This window comes from Schistocerca americana, chromosome 3 (genome assembly GCF_021461395.2).
Source record: "Schistocerca americana isolate TAMUIC-IGC-003095 chromosome 3, iqSchAmer2.1, whole genome shotgun sequence".
Lineage (NCBI taxonomy): Eukaryota > Metazoa > Arthropoda > Insecta > Orthoptera > Acrididae > Schistocerca > Schistocerca americana.
In genome coordinates, this window is record NC_060121.1 from 103,429,644 (window position 1) to 103,450,734 (window position 21,091).

Sequence of the window (21,091 nt, forward strand, 5' to 3'; positions counted from 1 at the left end):
CGACATCATCAGAAACCTTTCTGACAATGATTCAGCAATTTTTCGGAACTGTTTTCTTCACTTCTTCCACACTTTCATCAGTATTGATGCGCTAGGGCATACAGGGTGGTTGTCATCTTCAGTGTTGCCTTGACTCTCTTTGAAACATTTATACCACTCGTAAACTCTTGTCTTACTCCTACTAGGTTTGCCAAAAGCCACAGTCAATACTTCAAATGTCATGCTGCACTTTATTCCATTTTTAAGCGCAATTTAATGTCAAATTCTTTGATCCATCATTTTTGAAAATAAAAATTTGCCGAGCACTTGGAAAGGTGTATAACCTTTCCAGCAGTAAACTAAATATAGAGAACAGCTGCAAATACGAACATATATCAGGAACACCTTTACCAAAAACATAAAAAATTTCTGAATATCAGATGCATAAAGCCCACGAAATTAGTAAGTTCCAATTACTTTTGATCACACCTCATATTTTATTTAACTGCTTAAGCCATTTAGCTGTCTAGTCTGTTAACTGTTCCTTCTGTGGTGCCATCAATTTTGGCAATTGTAAGCACCTTTGATTGGCACCTGACACCTCACGACCTAAATTTGGTTTATTTGCTTTTGCATTTTTCTTTAGTGAGGTTTACTATTATCCATCATGTACCAATACGTCCCACATATTTTCTGCGACAAGACCTGTATCTGAGACACAATAGATTTCAAAATCAATTGTTCGTTCCTTGCCATTATGTTTTAATCTCATCATTTGATCCGTAACTAAGTCTCCTTGGATGTCACTCAGCCAGTTGGCTACTAAAAGAATAAACACTTTTTTGCGTGAAATGTAAATTTTACAAAGTATAAAGTTAACTATTGCTTCTTTCTAAATTCCGTTACATTTCTTACCTAGTACCCCCTTGTAATAGTATCCTCTTTTCTGTAAACACTTCACATTTTTATCAACTGAGATTTATTGCCATAGGTATATTTAAATTAATCTGACTACCTGTATGGGCCAAAGTAGTCCTCATTTTTTTCTCTTCAATGTTGAGCTTTTAGTGTTGGCTGTACTATAACTTTTCTTTCTTTTATGTACTATCACTTTTCTTTCTTTTATGTCTTCTCGCAACAAAGTTTCCACTATTTTCTCTCTCTTTCCATAAATTTAACAAAGGCTGACAAACATTTGTCACTGAACCCTGATTCAAAGTCTAGTCGAGTAAATATTGAGCGTGTTCTTGAAATTTCGCTTATAGATACAGCTGTTTGTGGCTGACTTCATTGCTGATGTTTCTTCAGATTTTCATTTGGAACAAACTCTGCTATCCTGCCTACATTGAAATGTTGAAAAATAGTGCTCTAGCTACCACATGATTGTTTTTTGCCTTTACTATACAAAGTTGCTTGCTTTCCTTTCTAATACTGATTTTTGTTATGCTGACGTGATGAACTGTTGTCTTTATTAAGTTGGTTGTGTCAAGTCTCTTTTGACAAAACCTGCCGTGAACATTATATTCTTGTTTGTGTGCCATGACTGACATCGGGTGGTGGATATCCATACTCTTGTCTCTTCTGTTGTTTACCATGAAATATGTGCAAATCATATAGCTTGTCTAGTAGATCAAGCAAATTTTGAGTGTTCTCTAATAAATGTAGTACTAATTTGTGTTGTATTCAGACTAATACTTAAATGTTTTAATACTTTGAACAACTGATCGTCCAGTATGAAAAACAACAATATAAAAATGATAGATTGTGACTCAACACGCAGAGGAGGAGGCGTTAAGTCACAGTCGGACACAATGAAAAGACTGCTAAACTTTCAGCTTTCAAACACACAAACACAGCACTTCTTTTCTTGATCATCACAAGTCTTCTGACAGGTGTGGTGCAGAATCCCAGAAATTTCTCTCCTGTGGCAACCTCTTCCTTTTCCAGTAACATTTGAGTGATTTCATCTGAAATCACGCAGGTCATGTCAACTCATGGTTATTAATTTTTCTGGAATAAATATACATTAGGCCTCTATATCATGAGTGTTAAGAAATAAAGTATTTTCGTTTTATCTTAATTTTTGTAAATGGCATGACCCTTTGAAAAATGTATATTCTGTAAGTAACTCTTAAAACAGAAGAAAAGAAAAAAATATATAACTAATAAACCAGAGAGACCTGACAGATAATTTGCATTAAAGCTCCCTCTTAGTGTGCTGAAATTTAAGCTGACACCAGCATACATATGGGCTTCCTTTAACTTAGAAATTTAAGACGAAAATACTAAACTTAAGTTAATTTTTCTACTTAATTGTTTTATTACTGATTTGGAAAGTCACAGAATGCTATCTTTTCTGTCATATTACTGGATACTACTAATGTAATTACAAACAATATCTTCTCAGCTCTGGCTCTCTGTATTACGTAGATGTTTATTACTAAAAACGTAAAAAATTGCATTTTTAGTAGTTTTTATGAATTATTTACTTGAAAACCCTATCTGAAAACTTTTGAGAATTACGCAAAATATTGGTTGGTTATTATGTTAATAGTTGGTACAAACACAGTGGGCAATATTTTTCTGTGTGAGGTATTAAAAATATTTCAACATTCTGCATATTTTGCATAATTGAATTTCTGGTGTAGAGTATGTATGTTGGCAACACTGTTTCCAGTGCTCTTCTGTTTATAACAAACAAGTGAGAATTTGTACATACACCATTCTACATTGAATTTTGTGTTTGGTTTGAACTTTTTGTTAGACACAATGTCAGTGAGGAAATACTGTAGTGAAAGAGAGGTGTGTGTACTATGAAAAAAGATACAAGAAGGTGGTATTTAAGAAAAGTCAAAAACACTTCACAGTTGTTGGAAATCTGTCAGAAGTAATGGTATTAGCATCACACCCATTGTGCAGGAATTGCCACACTTGCTACAAGAAAAAAATCTTGAACTATCACGATCACCCAAATGTGAAACTGAAGAAGACAGTGTAGATGTTTATATTCCTCAGTGTTAAGTTGTTGATTTGTTGAATGTCAGAATTTCTGCTGTAGCCCCTACTATATCCCCCCTTAAATGTCCAGGAAAGGTAAGGAGCACAAGAAGGAAACAGTATGTAAGAAGAAACTGAAACAATTTTTACAGAAGAATCTTTAAAACTTTGTGAAGTGTGTAATGTAGACGCACTTGGTGCAGAAAATGAAGATATATGGATGAAACGTATGTGTGGTTTCAAAACCTAAATACTGCTATCTCAGCAGGCATCTATACTGAGAAGGTACAGTTACCGACAATGACACGAGGTAGCTATTCTAAGCAGCAAACACAGAAATACATACCCACTTCCTCCCATTATTTGATTTCAAAAGCTCATAAAATAAAGAATGAGAAAAGTATTTGGGCATGTCCGAATTCTTACTGTAGGCATCCGTTGCAAGATGATGGGCACTGCTGCTCTGGAATATTACCTAAATGATGACAAATTGCAGCAGGCAAGTCCTAAGCAGTCTATTAGTGAAAATGGTGAATCAGTTAAAAAGGTAAAAAGATATATGACGGGATCAATAAGAGAAGCATATCTCCTATTGGAAAAGGAGAACCCAAATTTAAAAATTGGTCTCACAAAATTCTACTCCGTATGACCAAAATGGGTAAAATGCCAGCCAGTGAAAGGAGTATGCACATGTATTTACTGCACTGATTTGAAACGTGTTTGCTTAGCCATAAGCAGCTTCACTGGAAAGTAGTACACAGAGATGGACCTGATGCTTTTTTATATATGTCAAGAGCCGCAAGATAAATGTTGGTTGCAGGAGTGTGCAATGTGTCCTCGTGCTGAAGTTATGACTATTCAAGCAGAATAACTCACTATCATATCCAGAGGTTTCAGAAACAGGCCGTAGCAGAAGTAAAATCAGCCACACCCCAGAATACTGACACATTAGTTCTTCATTTTGACTTCGCTGAGGACTGGTATGTTGCTTTGCAGAATGAAATTCAAAGCTACCACTGGCACACATCACAGGTATCAATATTCACATGTGTTGCTCACTTCCTTGGAACATAACACTGTTGTGCTATTGTCTGTGATCATCTCCTTCATGACAGTGCTCATGCATGCTAAGATGTCAGCATGATAACTGATGACGTAGAATCTAGAGGCCATGCCTCCCGTAAACGTGTATGTGATTGTTGGCGCATAATCTCATTTTAGAAACCATTTTCAGCTTTATGGGCTTGGTCAACATTGTAGTACAGGAATCAAGACAAAAAATAGATATTTTCAGCAACAGGTCACGGAAAAAGTGCACATGATGGGTAGGAAGTATCTGTAAACCTCTTGCAACAAGATTCAATCTCCAGCATAAAGCTGTTGATGCTATAAGAGGTGCTACTGGATTTGTACACACCATATCAACATTGATAACAAACATGAAACTCTTTAATTCTAAATGAAAGTACATTAAGGGAATTCCATTTAAAAAAAGAGAGAAGTGTGGTGTGCTAAGAAGCCTGTGGTAGGAATTACTAAAAGACTCTGTAGTAAGGCACTTCATTTCTTGTGTGTATGATGATCGCTGGTAGGTGGGACAGATAATAAGTGTGTCTCGTGAGCTGCAAGATACAACTATCTCCTTTGACACCTCATGGTCCTGCTAATGCTTTCAAAAGGCCATCATGAAAAGATCACTGCGCAGTTCCCATTTTCCAAGTACTGCTCTTGTTGGATCATCCTTGTCCATGTGCAAATTCAGCTCGCCTGTACAAGTTCAATGAGAAGCAGATTTGGAGGGGGGGGGGGGGGGTGAACTCTTTTCAACGGTGCAATGTTGATGGTTACATTTTAGGCAATTTTAATTCATGGAAAGCCACAAAGAAGTGAAATCATGAAGACAATAATAATTTGTGAATAATATAAAAAGAAAAATGGGTATAAATATTGTGTATCTCATTTTTGTTATAAAATGCTTTCGAAAAAATTATGAATTGTTTTCCCACTAACTTATAATGTTGCAAAATAGTTATTTTGATTCAGAAATACCAGTTTTGCGCGACATTTACTTAAAATCTGTGATCAATTTAAATATTTAAGTGTCCTTGATTTTTTGACCTTGAGAGTAGAGCTAGGTCTACCTAAAAAAAAATTGTCATGTTTTGTACAGACAAGTATAGCCCCATCTTATTGTACATTCCCCAAGTACAATGACCAACTAAAGTACCATGAATTTTCTAGAACATTTAGGAAGTAGTATTTAGAGAAAATAATTTCTAAATGACCAAAAAATTTCATATTCTTTGATCTTTATGTACCAATATTTTGACGGTTTAAGAATTTCATGCATTAATGTGTTAGCTGACGGTTAGCAGTCGTTCCATTTATCATTTTTCAAGACTGTTAATGTCCTGTGACTATTCATGTTTTTAGAATATAATTCTGAAATTCGCAAAATAGTTAATCCCCCCCCCCCCCCCCAAAAAAAAATGGAGAAACTCAGAAGTATATATGTATTAAGCATGTCTCATAGCATTGGGAACAAAGAGTATTTATTGAAAATAAATTGATATCTCTATCTTTATTACAATTTTCCCTTTGTTACAACACTTTCGAAAATATTCTCATTTAGAGAGGTTTGTAGCATTTTAACAAATCATCAGAAAATCAAAATATCTTAGTTTTGGAGAGATCATGTGGAACTTCAACACATATTTTATTCAGCAAACTTTGAAACTCTTGAGATGAAATTGCCCATATTCAGCCTTCATCCCCAATTATTTGCTGGGTATATGCCAATCTCTGTCTTCCCAATAGTTTTTATTCTTCTCAGAAGTAAATCCCTGATGTATTAACACATGCCCTGTCATCCTGTCCCTTCTTCATGTCAGTGGTTTCCTTATGTTGCTTTCTTGGCCAATTCTGCGAAGAACCAATTCAGTCCTTATCTTAGCAGGCTGCCTGATTCTCAACATTCTTCTTTAGCACCACATCTCAAATGCTTTGTTCTTTTCTGTTTGGGTTTTCCACTGTCCATGATTCACTAGTATACAATGCTGTGCTCCAAAAATACATTATTAGAATTTTCACCTTCAAATTAAACCCTGTGTTGGACATCAGTAGACTTCTCTTGGCCAAGAATGCCCTCTTTGCCTGCACTAATCTGCTTTCTATGTCACGCTTCCTTGCTCTGCCATTGGGTATTTTGCTTCAAAGTAGTACAATTCCTTATCTTCATCTACTTCATGATCATCATTTCTGATATTAAGCTGCTCGGGCTGTTTTCAATGCTGCTACTTTTCAATACTAATGTCTTTTTCCAATTTACTCTCAATCCAGATTTTGTACTGATTGGACTGACCATTTCATTGAATATACCCTGTAAGTTTTCTGCACTTTTTCTGAAGATCTTATTTTATTTTCTTTCACCCTGAATTTTAATCCCATTCTTCAACCTTTCTTTTATTTCTATCATTGTTTCTTTGAAGTGTAGATTGAACAGTAGGGGCAAAAGACTGCATCCCAGTCTTACACCCTTTTCAATCTGAGCACTTTGTTCTTGGTCTCTAATATTATTATTCCTTCTTCGTAGATCTTGCACATACTGTATATCACCCACCTTTCCATATAGCTTACTCCTATTTTTCTCAAAATTTTGCCCATCTTGCACCATTTCGCATTATTGAACCTTTTTTCTCGATCAACAAATTTTGTGAGTGTATCTTGATTCCATTATGAAGTGCAAAGTGAGAACTGCCTCTCTGATGCTTTTACCTTTACTAAAGCCAAACTGATTGCCATCTAACAGATCCTTAATTTTCTATTCCATTCTGTATTGTTCTTGTCAGCAGCTAGGATGCATAGACGTTAAGCTGACTAAGCTGTAGTTTTCGCATCTATCTGCCCTTGCTATCATCGCAATTACAAGTGTGAGTGACATTTTAAGTCACTGATATGTCGTCAGTCTCATAGATTCTATACATCAACTTGAATAGTCATTTGGTTGGCATTTCCCCAAAGGATTTCAGAAATACTGATGGAATGTTACCCACCCCACCTGCTTTATTTGATTTCAAGTCATCCAGAGCGTTTATAAATTCTGACTTTAATACTGGAGCCCTACGTCTTCCTTACAAGGGCAAATCGGAAGTCTTTGCCGCTACTGTTTATTGGTCAAAGTAAGCTATACCTTGCATTATTTTTCCACATAGTCCCCACACCAGTTAACACATTTGTCACATCGCATCACTAAATTTGAGATGCTTCTGTGGTAGAATTTGTCCGGCTGGCAATGGAACCACCATTCAGAATTCTGTCCTTGCTTCATTTTTTGTGAATCACTGTCTTGCCAGGAACTTCTGGAGCAGTCCAAAAACATGGAAATCAGTAGGGGGTGAAGTCTGGACTGTATGGTGGGTACTTCAGAATCTCCTTGTGAAATGCCCGAGCTTTTTGGCAGTTCTGATTGCCACATGTAGTATTGCATTGTCATGGAGCAGAATCGTGCTGTCCACATCAAGAACCTCTTGGTGCCTTTGCCTGATGGCAACCCTCCTACATGACAATGACTGTCAGCATTGATGGTTGCACCTTGCCACATGAAATCCAGCAGAAGCAGTCCACAGCTATCTCAGAAGGTCATTAATATCACTTTCTCATCAGATGGTACTGAACAGAATTTTTTTGTCTTCGGTGAACCCAGATGTTTCAACACCATGCTCTGCTGCTTGGATTCTGGCATGAAATGCAGTATCCACTATTCATCGCCAGTGACACTGTGGTCCAGGAACTCTTCAACCTCCTTGGAGTACCATTCCAGATGATTCAGTGAATACATCACTTGCTTACCTCTCATCATGTTATCCAACTTCTTAGGCATCCACCAACATGAAATCTTACAGTACGCTAGGGACCTGTGAATGATGTCATAAGCACCCTGTACGATATGCCAAGCTCCAGGAAATAGCCGTGATGTTGAGAAATGTCAGTCAGTGATGAATGCAGCCTCCCCGACCACTCACTGTCATGCAGGACTTTGTGTCCTTTGTTCAACTCTCATCACCATTATCTCACAGTTCTCAAATGTTGTGGACATGTGAAGCACAACTGCCATCTTTAACAACTGACAGCAGCATTAGAACTATGGCAGATAAGGCTGGCATAAACCAAGAAATGTCCAACATGGGAATGGATATGTGGGCTTCATATTTAGAGCCGTAATTTGCCTAAAAAAAACTGGGGCAAAGACTTTCTGATTTGCCACTGTGTATAAAATCATCGGACAAGTCCACGCTCTCATAGAGGTCTTCAATGTACTCCTTCTACCTATCCACTCCTTCCTCTGCATATAACAGTGGAATTCCCATTGCACTCTTCATGTTCCTAGCTTGCTTTTAATTTCACTGAAGGCTGTTTTGACTTTTCTGTATGCTGAGTCAGTCCTTCTGATCATCATTTCTTTTCTGATTTTTCACATTTTTCCTTTAGGCATTTTGCCTTGTATGCTCTGCACTTCCTTTTCATTTCAGTCCTAAGTGATTTATATTGTTGTATTTATGTCTTTCACTGAACATTTTTGTACTTCATTTTGTCTGATACCCAAGGTTTCTTTGGAGTTACCTTTCTTATACCTACGTCTGACTGTCCACATCTGTAATTGTCCTTTTTACAGCTGTCCACACCTCTTCAGCTGAGCTGGCTATTGGAGTACTCCTTACTGGAGTATCCACATTCTTTGCAAATTTCAAACACATCTCATCAATCCTCACTACTTCAGTATCCCACTTCTTTCCACACTGATTCTTCCATTCTCTTACATTTCTGTGTACTCTTCATCATTACTAAATTATGATCAGAGTCTGTATCTGCTGTTGCATACACCTTAGAATCCAATATCTCTGATTCTGGAACCTCTGTCTGACCATGATGTAATCCAGATGGAATCTTCTTACGTCTACAGATCTTTTCCAAGTATACCTCCTCCTCTTGCAATTCTTGAAAAGAGATTCACTACTACCATATGAAATTTAGTGCGGAACTGCCTAGTCTGTATTCTTCTGTATCGCTTCCTTCTTTCCTTCTCCTACAACTTCATTCCAATCCAACATAATCATTAAATTTCCATCTCCCTTTACATACTGTTTAATATCCTCATATACTTTCCCAGCTTCTTCATCTTCCGCTTGTGACGTCAGCATGTAAACCCAAACTATCATCATCATCATCATCATCATCATCGTCGGTGGTTTGCTGCCAGATCTGATGGGAACAACTGTATCTCTCTTTCTGATGAGAACAACCGTATCTCTCTGCCCCAATTTCCTACTCATAATGAGTAATACTCCCATTACAAACATATTTCTGTTGCTGTTGATGTTACCTATAGTCATATGACCAGAAAATCCTATCTTTCTTCCGTTTCATTTTACTGACCCTCACTGTATCCAGATTGAACCTTTGCACTTTGTTTTTCAGATTTTGTAGTTTCCCTACTATTTTCAAACTGCAGAGATTCCATGCTCAGACTCAGAAAATGTAAACCCTTCGTTGGTTATTCCATATTTTCTCATTGTCACCTCCACCTTTTGAGTCCCCTCCTATAGATCTTTTGCCAATGGAGAGAACATAGACACATTTTCAATTACAGGCCACGTGTCTTTAATGCAGTGGTTACCATTGCCTTCTGCATCTCCATGCCGTTGATCACTTGTGATTCTCCTGCTGTTTTTGGGGCAGTTTCCCGCTCCAAGGGCATGAGAGTGCCCTGAAAATCTGTGCACTCCTCCTCCCTCTTTGACAAGGCCTTTGGCAAAGTGAGGGTGACTTCTTACACCAGTCATTCGTCACCATTGCTGCTCGAACCTGGGACCCATGATGTTTTGATTACTAAACAGAGATGCTACTGCTAGACCACAGGTTCAAAAAAATTACCATGCCTACTACAGTGTACAAAAACTGTTGGCATTAAAAACTGCTCCTAGTTGTCTCAGAATACAGGTCTGTGTGGTTTTCAAGGGAATGTTGTGCCATTCTTCCTGCAAAATAGTGTCAAGTTCCAGTAACAATGACAGAGGCGGGTAGTGATCATGCACTCTTCTCTCCAAAGTAGTCAACAAAGGCTGGATAATATTGAGAGCTGGTGATCGTGGTGGCCAGGGAAGATTCAACAATTCATTCTTGTGCTCACAAAACCAGTCTTCAACGATGTGACAGGGTGCCCAGTGTCCTGGAAAATAGGGAAAACTCGTGGTTTGTGTGTGTGTGTGTGTGTGTGTGTGTGTGTGTGTGTGTGTGTGTGTTCTGGAAAACTTGAATTTTTGCAGTTTGTCTTAAAACCCTGGAAAAGGCCTGATTTGATCCTTTACAGAGGCATTTGACTGCCATCTGCGTGGGAAAAATATATCTAAAAACAAAGATGATGTGACTTACCGAACGAAAGCGCTGGCAGGTCGATAGACACACAAACATACACACAAGATTCTAGCTTTCGCAACAAACTGTTGCCTCATCAGGAAAGAGGGAAGGAGAGGGAAAGACGAAAGGATGTGGGTTTTAAGGGAGAGGGTAAGGAGTCATTCCAATCCCGGGAGCGGAAAGACTTTTATCTTAGGGGGAAAAAAGGACGGGTATACACTCGCGCGCGCACACACACATATCCATCCACACATATACAGACACAAGCAGACAAAATATGTCTGCTTGTGTCTGGATATATGTGTGTGTGTGTGTGTGTGTGTGTGTGTGTGTGTGTGTGTGTGCGCGAGTGTATACCTGTCCTTTTTTCCCCCTAAGGTAAGTCTTTCCGCTCCCGGGATTGGAATGATCCCTTACCCTCTCCCTTAAAACCCACACCCTTTCGTCTTTCCCTCTCCTTCCCTCTTTCCTGATGAGGCAACAGTTTGTTGCGAAAGCTTGAATTTTGTGTGTATGTTTGTGTTTGTTTGTGTGTCTATCGACCTGCCAGCGCTTTCGTTCGGTAAGTCACCTCATCTTTGTTTTTTATATATATATATAAGATGATGTGACTTACCAAAAGAAAGCGCTGGCAGGTCTTTGTTTATATATATATATATATATATATATATATATATATATATATATATAAGATGATGTGACTTACCAAAAGAAAGCGCTGGCAGGTCGATAGAAACACGAACATACACACAAAATTCAAGCCTTCGCAACCAACGGTTGCTTCGTCAGGAAAGAGGGAAAGACGAAAGGATGTGGGTTTTAAGGGAGAGGGTAAGGAGTCATTCCAATCCCGGGAGCGGAAATACTCACCTTAGGGGTGAGGCCTTTGAATATGTCTGCTTATGTCTGTATGTGTGTGTGTGTGTGTGTGTGTGTGTGTGTGTGTGTGTGTGTGTGTGTGTGTGGGCGCGCACGCGCAAGTGTATACCCGTCCTTTTTTCCCCCTAAGGTGAGTCTTTCCGCTCCCGGGATTGGAATGACTCCTTACCCTCTCCCTTAAAACCCACATCCTTTCGTCTTTCCCTCTTTCCTGACGAAGCAACCGTTGGTTGCGAAAGCTTGAATTTTGTGTGTATGTTTGTGTTTGTTTGTGTTTCTATCGACCTGCCAGCGCTTTCTTTTGATAAGTCACATCATCTTTGTTTTTAGATATATTTTTCAATGTTTCCCTCTACTGTTGTATATGCCAGCAGCAATCGATCTGATTACATTGAGTATGAATAAGAGTGATGATAGCCCTTTAGTGGTAGATACAAAATAGTGTAAGTAGAACATTAACAAGCAGTTATTGGTTTAATTAACATTGAGTTAAAGACTGCAACAGAAATAGTGTAATGCAGGTGGCCAGATGCTGAGTGGGGACTGTGGGAGTAGGTGGCTGGGGCATGGGGTGCGAGGTGATTCTTCTAGTCATTTCTATCCTCTCTGGCAGACATTTCCAAAGCTGCTGTAGGTCTTAGTCAACATAAACTACTTTCAATTATACGCAAGCAAGGAAGACTTTATTGCCTTCCTGTGGATGCAGTCAAGGAGAGAGGTGGTGAGATGGAAGTTGCTCTAAAGAAAGAAAGAAGTGCAGGTTGCAGGAAAGTACGAGATGCAATGAAGAACAGTAGTATTCCTGCCTCATAGCAAAACTTGATTGCTGGGGCACACCACAACTGAATGACACACTGCCAGCCTCCTTGCACCACTACATGCTAAAATGTGCCAATTCTCGGAACTCAATGACTGTCATCCAGAATTGATTGATGCAAACACAATCCCCATCAAATTCTTTGAATATTTCTTGTTTTGACATGATCTCTACTAGACTTTGGAACTCATAGGCGATGGCATCAGCCTCGTGACCACCAAAGTGGTTAAGCTAGTGAGTGGGTCAATGCTACACCTACCTGCCTTTCCTCATGGTGTGTGTTAATTGCCACTTCTGGGCCTAAACAGGGACTGCCCTTTGTGATGGAATATGCCAGGGGCAATTTATCCAAAATTTTGGATACCGTACTCTTCATAAATGTAAATCACTCATTCTGGAATTCCAAGATATCTACCTTTGCTATGTCACAATGACCCAGAGCTCTCTAAGTTGTGTCCATTTTCTGAGGTTGTGGCTAATTAATGTTGTCATATATATATATATATATATATATATATATATATATATATATATATATATATATATATAAAAACAAAGATGATGTGACTTACCAAATGAAAGTGCTGGCAGGTCGACAGACACACAAACAAACACAAACATACACACAAAATTCAAGCTTTCGCAACAAACTGTTGCCTCATCAGGAAAGAGGGAAGGAGTCCTGATGAGGCAACAGTTTGTTGCGAAAGCTTGAATTTTGTGTGTATGTTTGTGTTTGTTTGTGTGTCTGTCGACCTGCCAGCACTTTCATTTGGTAAGTCACATCATCTTTGTTTTTAGATATATATTTCCTACGTGGAATGTTTCCCTCTATTATATATATATATATATATATATATATATATATATATATAAACAAAGATGAGGTGACTTACCGAACAAAAGCGCTGGCAGGTCGATAGACACACAAACAAACACAAACACACACACAAAATTCAAGCTTTCGCAACAAACTGTTGCCTCATCAGGAAAGAGGGAAGGAGAGGGGAAGACGAAAGGAAGTGGGTTTTAAGGGAGAGGGTAAGGAGTCATTCCAATCCCGGGAGCGGAAAGACTTACCTTAGGGGGAAAAAAGGACAGGTATACACTCGCACACACGCACATATCCATCCACACATACAGACACAAGCAGACATATATATATATATATATATATATATATATATATAGACGCTAGTCTGCTTCTATGAACAATGTGTTGGACAAAATTTTTCTCATTAATTCTCTGACCACAGACTGTAGGGAAGTATACAGATATAGAGTTAAGAGTGCATCTGACTAAAATTTAATCACAAACTTCTGAAAATGAACAACCACAGAGTGGGCATGAAAATGTGAAGAAATTTGTCAAGGTTGCTTGCAGTGTCTTCCATGGCAATGCCAGCCTTGAAAAAAGTTTATCTGATAACTTTAGTCTGGTCAAAAGATTGACTGAAGCCTCTCTCATAGCTGTTCGTGCTGTTCACGCAGAGGGTTGCGGACATGTTTTATCTGTAACTGTCACAAAGCTTCTGAAAAGCACTTAGTGGTACAGTGAAAGGGTAACAGAGGAAAGGGCAGGATAACACAGGGAAGGGCAGCTGAAAAGTCCTCAAAAGAAAATTAAAGAAAGAAGAAACTGAGCAGAGATAGGCTAGAGGACAACAAAGTATGCAGACAAAACTCGTGGAAAGTGCTGAGATTGAAGTAGTAGTTATATCACTAAAAACTACTGCTTGTTATTTCACTTAATGTTCAGTATGTGTCCTTATCAGGCTAGTCTATTACTACTTCTTCTGTAACCATTTTGTTCAAATTGTATTTTAATTTTATTTTCAGGTCTCATGTAAAAAGTATACTTTTTCCTGAAATAAATAATGTTCTTTGTTTTTATGTCTGTGGCTCCCACCAGATGATTACTCTTAATCTAAATGTTTATTGTTTTACTTCTTTTGCAACCTAGTCTCTGTAATTTTCCTGCACAACGTAATCTCACTCTAATTTCTCTGCAATTTTTTGTTCAAATTACATTTTACATTTAATTCTGTCATTATATCCTGGTATGTTTATTTGTTGATTAAAATAAATAATGTTCATTTCAAGGTTTTGTTCAGAGTATAGTTCCCATTATGTTCCTATATATTGACAAAATTTGTATATTTTTTTTATATAAAATCAGTTGAAATTGGTTATGGACTAAGAACAATATGACACTGAAAAAAGAAATCACTGGACACCCCATGTGAGCACTGTTTCTAGGAATGCAGTATCATCATGTGGGAACAAATTATATTGTGGCATAGACCTGATCAGCTAAAATTGTTACTTAATCCTTGGCAGTAATGCAACCTTGCAGCCCAAACCATCAACGAATCTGTGCCACGTTTCGATCTTGGGACATAAACTGAGCCAGAAATAGGTAACAGTGTGAAACAACACTCACCCAATCAAATGACTGTCTCCTGTTGCTCCGAAGTTCAAGTTTTTACAGTTTCAGTACCACATTTTCCTGTTACGGGCATTGACATCACTGAGTGGTTTTGCAGTTCCTGCTGGCCCTGTAATTCCTTGCTTCAGGAGCTGCCTTTCTGTTGTTGCAACGCTTGCCGGATTCATGATGGGAACATTCAGTTTTGTAATCACTTTTGCATTTCATCCTCTCACAGTCTTCTTCAGTGACTGTACATCACAATCAGTCAACACACTTTCTTTCACATTGTAACTTACCAGATGATGTTTTTCTGTTTTCCATGTATACAGTATAACTTTTCAACAGTGTATTTTGAAACACCAAACATTTCATCAGCCTTGGTTATGGAAGCACACACCAGACACGTACTAATGATTTTCCACATTTGAATTGACTTATCATCATCGTCATCATCATCATCATATATTGATTACACAGAACACTGTTCCGACCATGACTGACACTTCCAACGAATTGAGCACATTACACAGGTGCTGTTCATGGTCAGATACAACAGTGCAACCTGGAGGCTTGGCTAACATCTGCATTTATATTCAAGCATGCATTTCTCACAATGTTTCCATATGTTTGTCCAACTCCTATATCTGTTAGCATATAGTCCTTACCAGTTTTGAAAGAATATTATGGATAAAATGTAATTGCTATTTCTCTATGAATATTGAGTTGTATTTCAATATTGAGTTGTATTTCAATATTTGAGTTAGTGCTCATCCCGCAAACTTGTGGAAGCTGCAGCTTGTAGAGCACAAATTCAGGGCTCTGCACAGGCAGTTCATAACTTGCATTTTATGTTGTCGGGTAAACGTGTAAGTGCCAAACTTATGCAGATTTAATTAACAGTGGGTAGAGAAATTAAAACATGATTCAACATCACAGGTCTAACATTTTCCTTGTTAGTTATTTCTATTTATACACTTAGCTAATACCCACTTTTGTAGAGTATTTAGTGTAAACAATTAATTACTTTATTTAATAAGTATTAGGGTGAAATGACTTAGAGGTAATGTGCAAAGTTACACCCGGGGGGGGTGGGGGGGTGGCCACCCCAACTGTTCTTTTCTTATCTATCTTCCCATCTTCTTCATACCTTCCCAGTTTCCAGATGAAGACATGCAGGTTCCGAAAGCTAGCACTTGTCACTTTTTTGTGCATATTTGTTTCTGCTGCAGTTGTTAGGCTTTTAAATATTTAATTATAATCTCATATTGCAGATAATTTTCTTAAAAGAAATCTGCAAAAATGAAGACTTGTTTAACCAATTAGTCCAAATTTGTCACTGAAGCTCCACCAATGAGGAGGAGAACAAATGCAAAGACTCCCATTACACACCTGAGATAATAAGAATAATAGGCAATCTTAATAATATACTGGCTGGATTAAAGATAGCACTGCTAAGAGATAAAATAGTAATTATTAAAATCTGAAGATTTCTCCTTTTTTATTGTTGTGCTTTTTTATGTTACTAGGTACGTCTTTCAAAAATACTGAATGTGAAGAAGACAAAGATTAAAAAGCTTAGGGACATGAACACAGAAGCTGAAAAAAGGAAGTCATTTGGTACGCACATCCCAGAAGATTTTCAACGTAGATATGCAAGTGTTATAATTGAGTTGGAGAGGTTAAACCATGATTTACAAGAATATCTGACAACAGTTCAGAATTTCTGTCATGAGGTATGTATTAGCAATTTACTGTTGAATTTTTTATGAGTATGTAGAGATAATGCTTCATATGTGATAGCAGGGATCTGTTAGAAATCAAACTAACTGTTTTTCAATACGATTCACATTTTATATGCAGCTTGTGTGATGCTGATGCCTGAAATACTGTTTGAAAATATTCTCATGCAGTCCACATCTGGAGCAGAGAATAGAATATATCTTGAGGATTTGTATCTTTTTTCAGATATTAGAAAATTGGTTTTCTATCAGTTTTTCTCAGTGGTTAATGGCACAACTTTTTCTTCGTCAAATCTTTTCCTGGTTTTATAAAAAAAGAGGGAAACATTCCACGTGGGAAAAATATATCTAAAAACAAAGAAGATGTGACTTACCAAACGAAAGCGCTGGCAGGTTGATAGACACACAAACAAACATACACATAAAATTCTAGCTTTCTCAACCATCGGCTGCTTCGTCAGGAAAGAGGGAAGGAGAGGGAAACACGAAAGGATGTGGGTTTTAAGGGAGAGGGTAAGGAGTCATTCCAATCCCAGGAGCGGAAAGACTTACCTTAGGGGGAAAAAAGGACAGTATTCACTCCGCGCGCGCACGCACACACACACACACACACACACACACACACACACACACACACACACACACATATCCATCCGCACATACACAGACACAAGCAGACGTTTGGAAAGGCAAAGAGTTTGGGCAGAGATGTCAGTCGTGGCGGATGTACAGAGGCAAAGATGTTGTTGAAAGACAGGTGAGGTATGAGCGGCGGCAACTTGAAATTAGCGGAGGTTGAGGCCTGGCGGATAACGAGAAGAGAGGATATACTGAAGGGCAAGTTCCCATCTCCGGAATTCTGACAGGTTGGTGTTAGTGGGAAGTATCCAGATAACCCGGACGGTGTAACACTGTGCCAAGATGTGCTGGCCGTGCACCAAGGCATGTTTAGCCACAGGGTGATCCTCATTACCAACAAACACTGTCTGCCTGTGTCCATTCATGCGAATGGACAGTTTGTTGCTGGTCATTCCCACATAGAATGCGTCACAGTGTAGGCAGGTCAGTTGGTAAATCACGTGGGTGCTTTCACACGTGGCTCTGCCTTTGATCGTGTACACCTTCCGGGTTACAGGACTGGAGTAGGTGGTGGTGGGAGGGTGCGTTGGACAGGTTTTACACCGGGGTGGTTACAAGGGTAGGAGCCAGAGGGTAAGGAAGGTGGTTTGGGGATTTCATAGGGATGAACTAAGAGGTTACGAAGGTTAGGTGGACGGCGGAAAGTCACTCCTGGTGGAGTGGGGAGGATTTCATGAAGGATGGATCTCATTTCAGGGCAGGATTTGAGGAAGTCGTATCCCTGCTGGAGAGCCACATTCAGAGTCTGATCCAGTCCCGGAAAGTATCCTGTCACAAGTGGGGCACTTTTGTGGTTCTTCTGTGGGAGGTTCTGGGTTTGAGGGGATGAGGAAGTGGCTCTGGTTATTTGCTTCTGTACCAGGTCGGGAGGGTAGTTGCGGGATGTGAAAGCTGTTTTCAGGTTGTTGGTGTAATGGTTCAGGGATTCTGGACTGGAGCAGATTCGTTTGCCACGAAGACCTAGGCTGTAGGGAAGGGACCGTTTGTTGTGGAACGGGTGGCAGCTGTCATAATGGAGGTACTGTTGCTTGTTGGTGGGTTTGATGTGGACGGACATGTGAAGCTGGCCATTGGACAGATGGAGGTCAACGTCAAGGAAAGTGGCATGGGATTTGGAGTAGGACCAGGTGAATCTGATGGACCCAAAGGAGTTGAGGTTGGAGAGGAAATTCTGGAGTTCTTCTTCACTGTGAGTCCAGATCATGAAGATGTCATCAATAAATCTGTACCAAACTTTGGGTTGGCAGGCCTGGGTAACCAAGAAGGCTTCCTCTAAGCGACCCATGAATAGGTTGGCGTATGAGGGGGCCATCCTGGTACCCATGGCTGTTCCCTTTAATTGTTGGTATGTCTGGCCTTCAAAAGTGAAGAAGTTGTGGGTCAGGATGAAGCTGGCTAAGGTAATGAGGAAAGAGGTTTTAGGTAGGGTGGCAGGTGATCGGCGTGAAAGGATGTGCTCCACCGCAGCGAGGCCCTGGACGTGCGGAATATTTGTGTATAAGGAAGTGGCATCAATGGTTACAAGGATGGTTTCTGGGGGTAATAGATTGGGTAAGGATTCCAGGCGTTCAAGAAAGTGGTTAGTGTCTTTGATGAAGGATGGGAGACTGCATGTAATGGGTTGAAGGTGTTGATCTACGTAGGCAGAGATACGTTCTGTGGGGGCTTGGTAACCAGCTACAATGGGGCGGCCAGGATGATTGGGTTTGTGAATTTTAGGAAGAAGGTAGAAGGTAGGAGTGCGGGGTGTCGGTGGGGTCAAGAGGTTGATGGAGTCGGGTGAAAGGTTTTGTAGGGGCCTAAGGTTCTGAGGATTCCTTGAAGCTCCGCCTGGACATCAGGAATGGGATTACATTGGCAAACTTTGTATGTGTCCATTTATCTTTTGATTTTTGACTGTTGTTATGAAGTCGTTCAGCCAGACATGGCGACAGTTATGAGGACTTTAGTCATCCGTGCAGTTTAGTAGTGGGAGATCTCCATGGATTGGTAAGGCAGGATTTCAACACTTTTTTTTAAAAATGTTGGAGTGATTTGATGGTCCAAGAGTTGAGGTTCGTGGTGGTAATAGTTTTTACATCAGCATGCTTGGATTGACAACTTCTGATATATAGTGGGGCACAACATTTGGCCACAGAGCAAGTATGAGATGCGGAGAGTATCAGCAGTTGTTCATGTAGTTTCTGAATTACGTTATTGCAAGTTGATATTTTTGTTGTGGTATTCTCAAGGTGTTTCCCGTTTGTATGTGTTTGGTCAAGTCATCCCTGGTTGTTTACTAAGATCAGCAACCATGTGATACACATTGCCTTTACTTTGTTTTAGATTACATTTAAAAGCCATCTGTTTGCGAGAAATTGAACTCCATCCATTCATATAGTGAAATGTGCATTTGTGAGCTGAGGTCATCATTCAATTTATATGCATTAGCAACTACAGCTAAATCAATGTGGAAGTACCGCACTACAAGTAGGAAAAGTTTTATGAATTTATAAACAAAAGCTAAGTTATTTGCGTTGCAGAGGTGGTGTTGATACAATGCAATATTGTATTCTTTTGTTGGAACTTGATGCACAATAACTTCAGCCAACTTTCAACTATAGATCCCAATCATCTCAACCTTTCAATATCACTCATAAGCTTGTAGCCACCTTTTGTAGCATACTTGCAGTCATGAGGTTCAGTGGGGCTCAAACCAGCAACAGGCCTGTGGTGTGGTGGCCCATTGTGTTCCCATTGCACTCGTGAGACTCCTAGACATTAGAGTGCTGTTTGTTGCAGTGCTATGACGATGAAGGAGCACCTTCTATAATGTTAGGAGATGGGATGTATGTTCTGCTGAACAAACCCAGAAGTAAACTGGAATAGTTTTAGCTGGTTTCAAGCTTTTGATTGTTTCATTTTATTACAAATTTACGTTAGATGAACAAGATATCCAAGAAAACGTTACCAGATTTTTGTGGTGTTCCCTTATTGTTACAGTCATTTGAAAGAAGGGTGCTTAAGTTTTATTTTCATACCTCTCTCAATATCTGATCAGTGGTTGGTGGATTGAAAGTATAAAAACAGATCCATTCTTTTGTTCTGTGTGCCTAGTACTGAGCAATTGTTGAGGTATAAGTTTTAAACAGAACTAACATGGATTCGTGAACACGCATTACAGAGACAGTATATTTCTACTAAGTAATATGAAATTAAAGGCTGTTGTAATTAAGCACAATGAGTAGAAGAAAAATGACATTCAAAAACATTTAGTAAACATTTGCAGATCTGGGTCTGATACTGCATAATGCATTTAAATATAAGTACAATTAGTGTTATTAACAAATTAATCATTCCTTCATACAGGCAACACAACATTTTGTCAGGCAATTGCAGTGTCGTCACTTTGGGGTCACTGAGAGTGGGACAATCTGAAACAGAGGACAGTCAACACAAAGTGTTCTGAATGATGCTGACTTGTAATGATCAGTACTGGGGAGGTCAACAGCAAACTGCATCTCGTGTATTGGGGCTGACATCATATTAATTTATGTAGGTTACCTATTAATAATAAGAGTGGTATATACATGGCCTGAGATACTGCCGCCATAATGTCAGTATTGGCTCTGACCAAATAAGTTTGATGGCCACTACATCATCGCCTTTTAAATATCCCCATCGCCAGAAATCCAACAGACTCAGATCGAGTGAACAGGGAGGCCATGCCACCGGATCTCCTTGACCAGTCCATCATCCATGAAACATTGTAGTGAGGTACTGTGCACGATCCGTAGAAAATGGGGTGGTGCCCCGTCTGCTTAAACCACAGTTATTTTTCTGCAAGGATAACGTTCTCCAACAGCACTGGTGATTCATTGCACAACGAACTGCAACAGTAAGAGTGTCTGTAGCACTGAATAGTACACATTACTTGCCACAATTAAAATGATCCATATCTCGGCAGGTATTGGTTTCGAGACACAGAATTATAGTAACTTTCTTCTATCTCCTGAATGACTAAACTATTTTAAATATCCACCATAGCCTGTTAAATTATTTGTACAGATGACTTTTACTGGCCAGTATCGGCCTGTAGCCACTTCAGTCACAAAATTTGTTGACACTCAAATTATTTAATGAAGCAACATGTTTAAGAGGTATAAACCTCATGTTTAGGCTACAGTGGCAATACAAAAACATTTAACAAAAGAGCAC

At 39.1% G+C, this 21,091-nt stretch overlaps 1 protein-coding gene across 2 annotated transcripts in view; it reads left to right on the forward strand.

Annotated features, from left to right (window-relative positions):
* Positions 1-21,091, forward strand: part of LOC124605529 (protein lin-9 homolog) — a 102,093-nt gene that overhangs the window by 65,959 nt on the left and 15,043 nt on the right. For both annotated transcript variants that reach the window (XM_047137276.1, XM_047137277.1), the window contains exon 7: positions 16,043-16,249. In XM_047137276.1, coding sequence (XP_046993232.1) covers positions 16,043-16,249 — 207 coding nt within the window. The remainder of the gene's footprint in view (positions 1-16,042; positions 16,250-21,091) is intronic.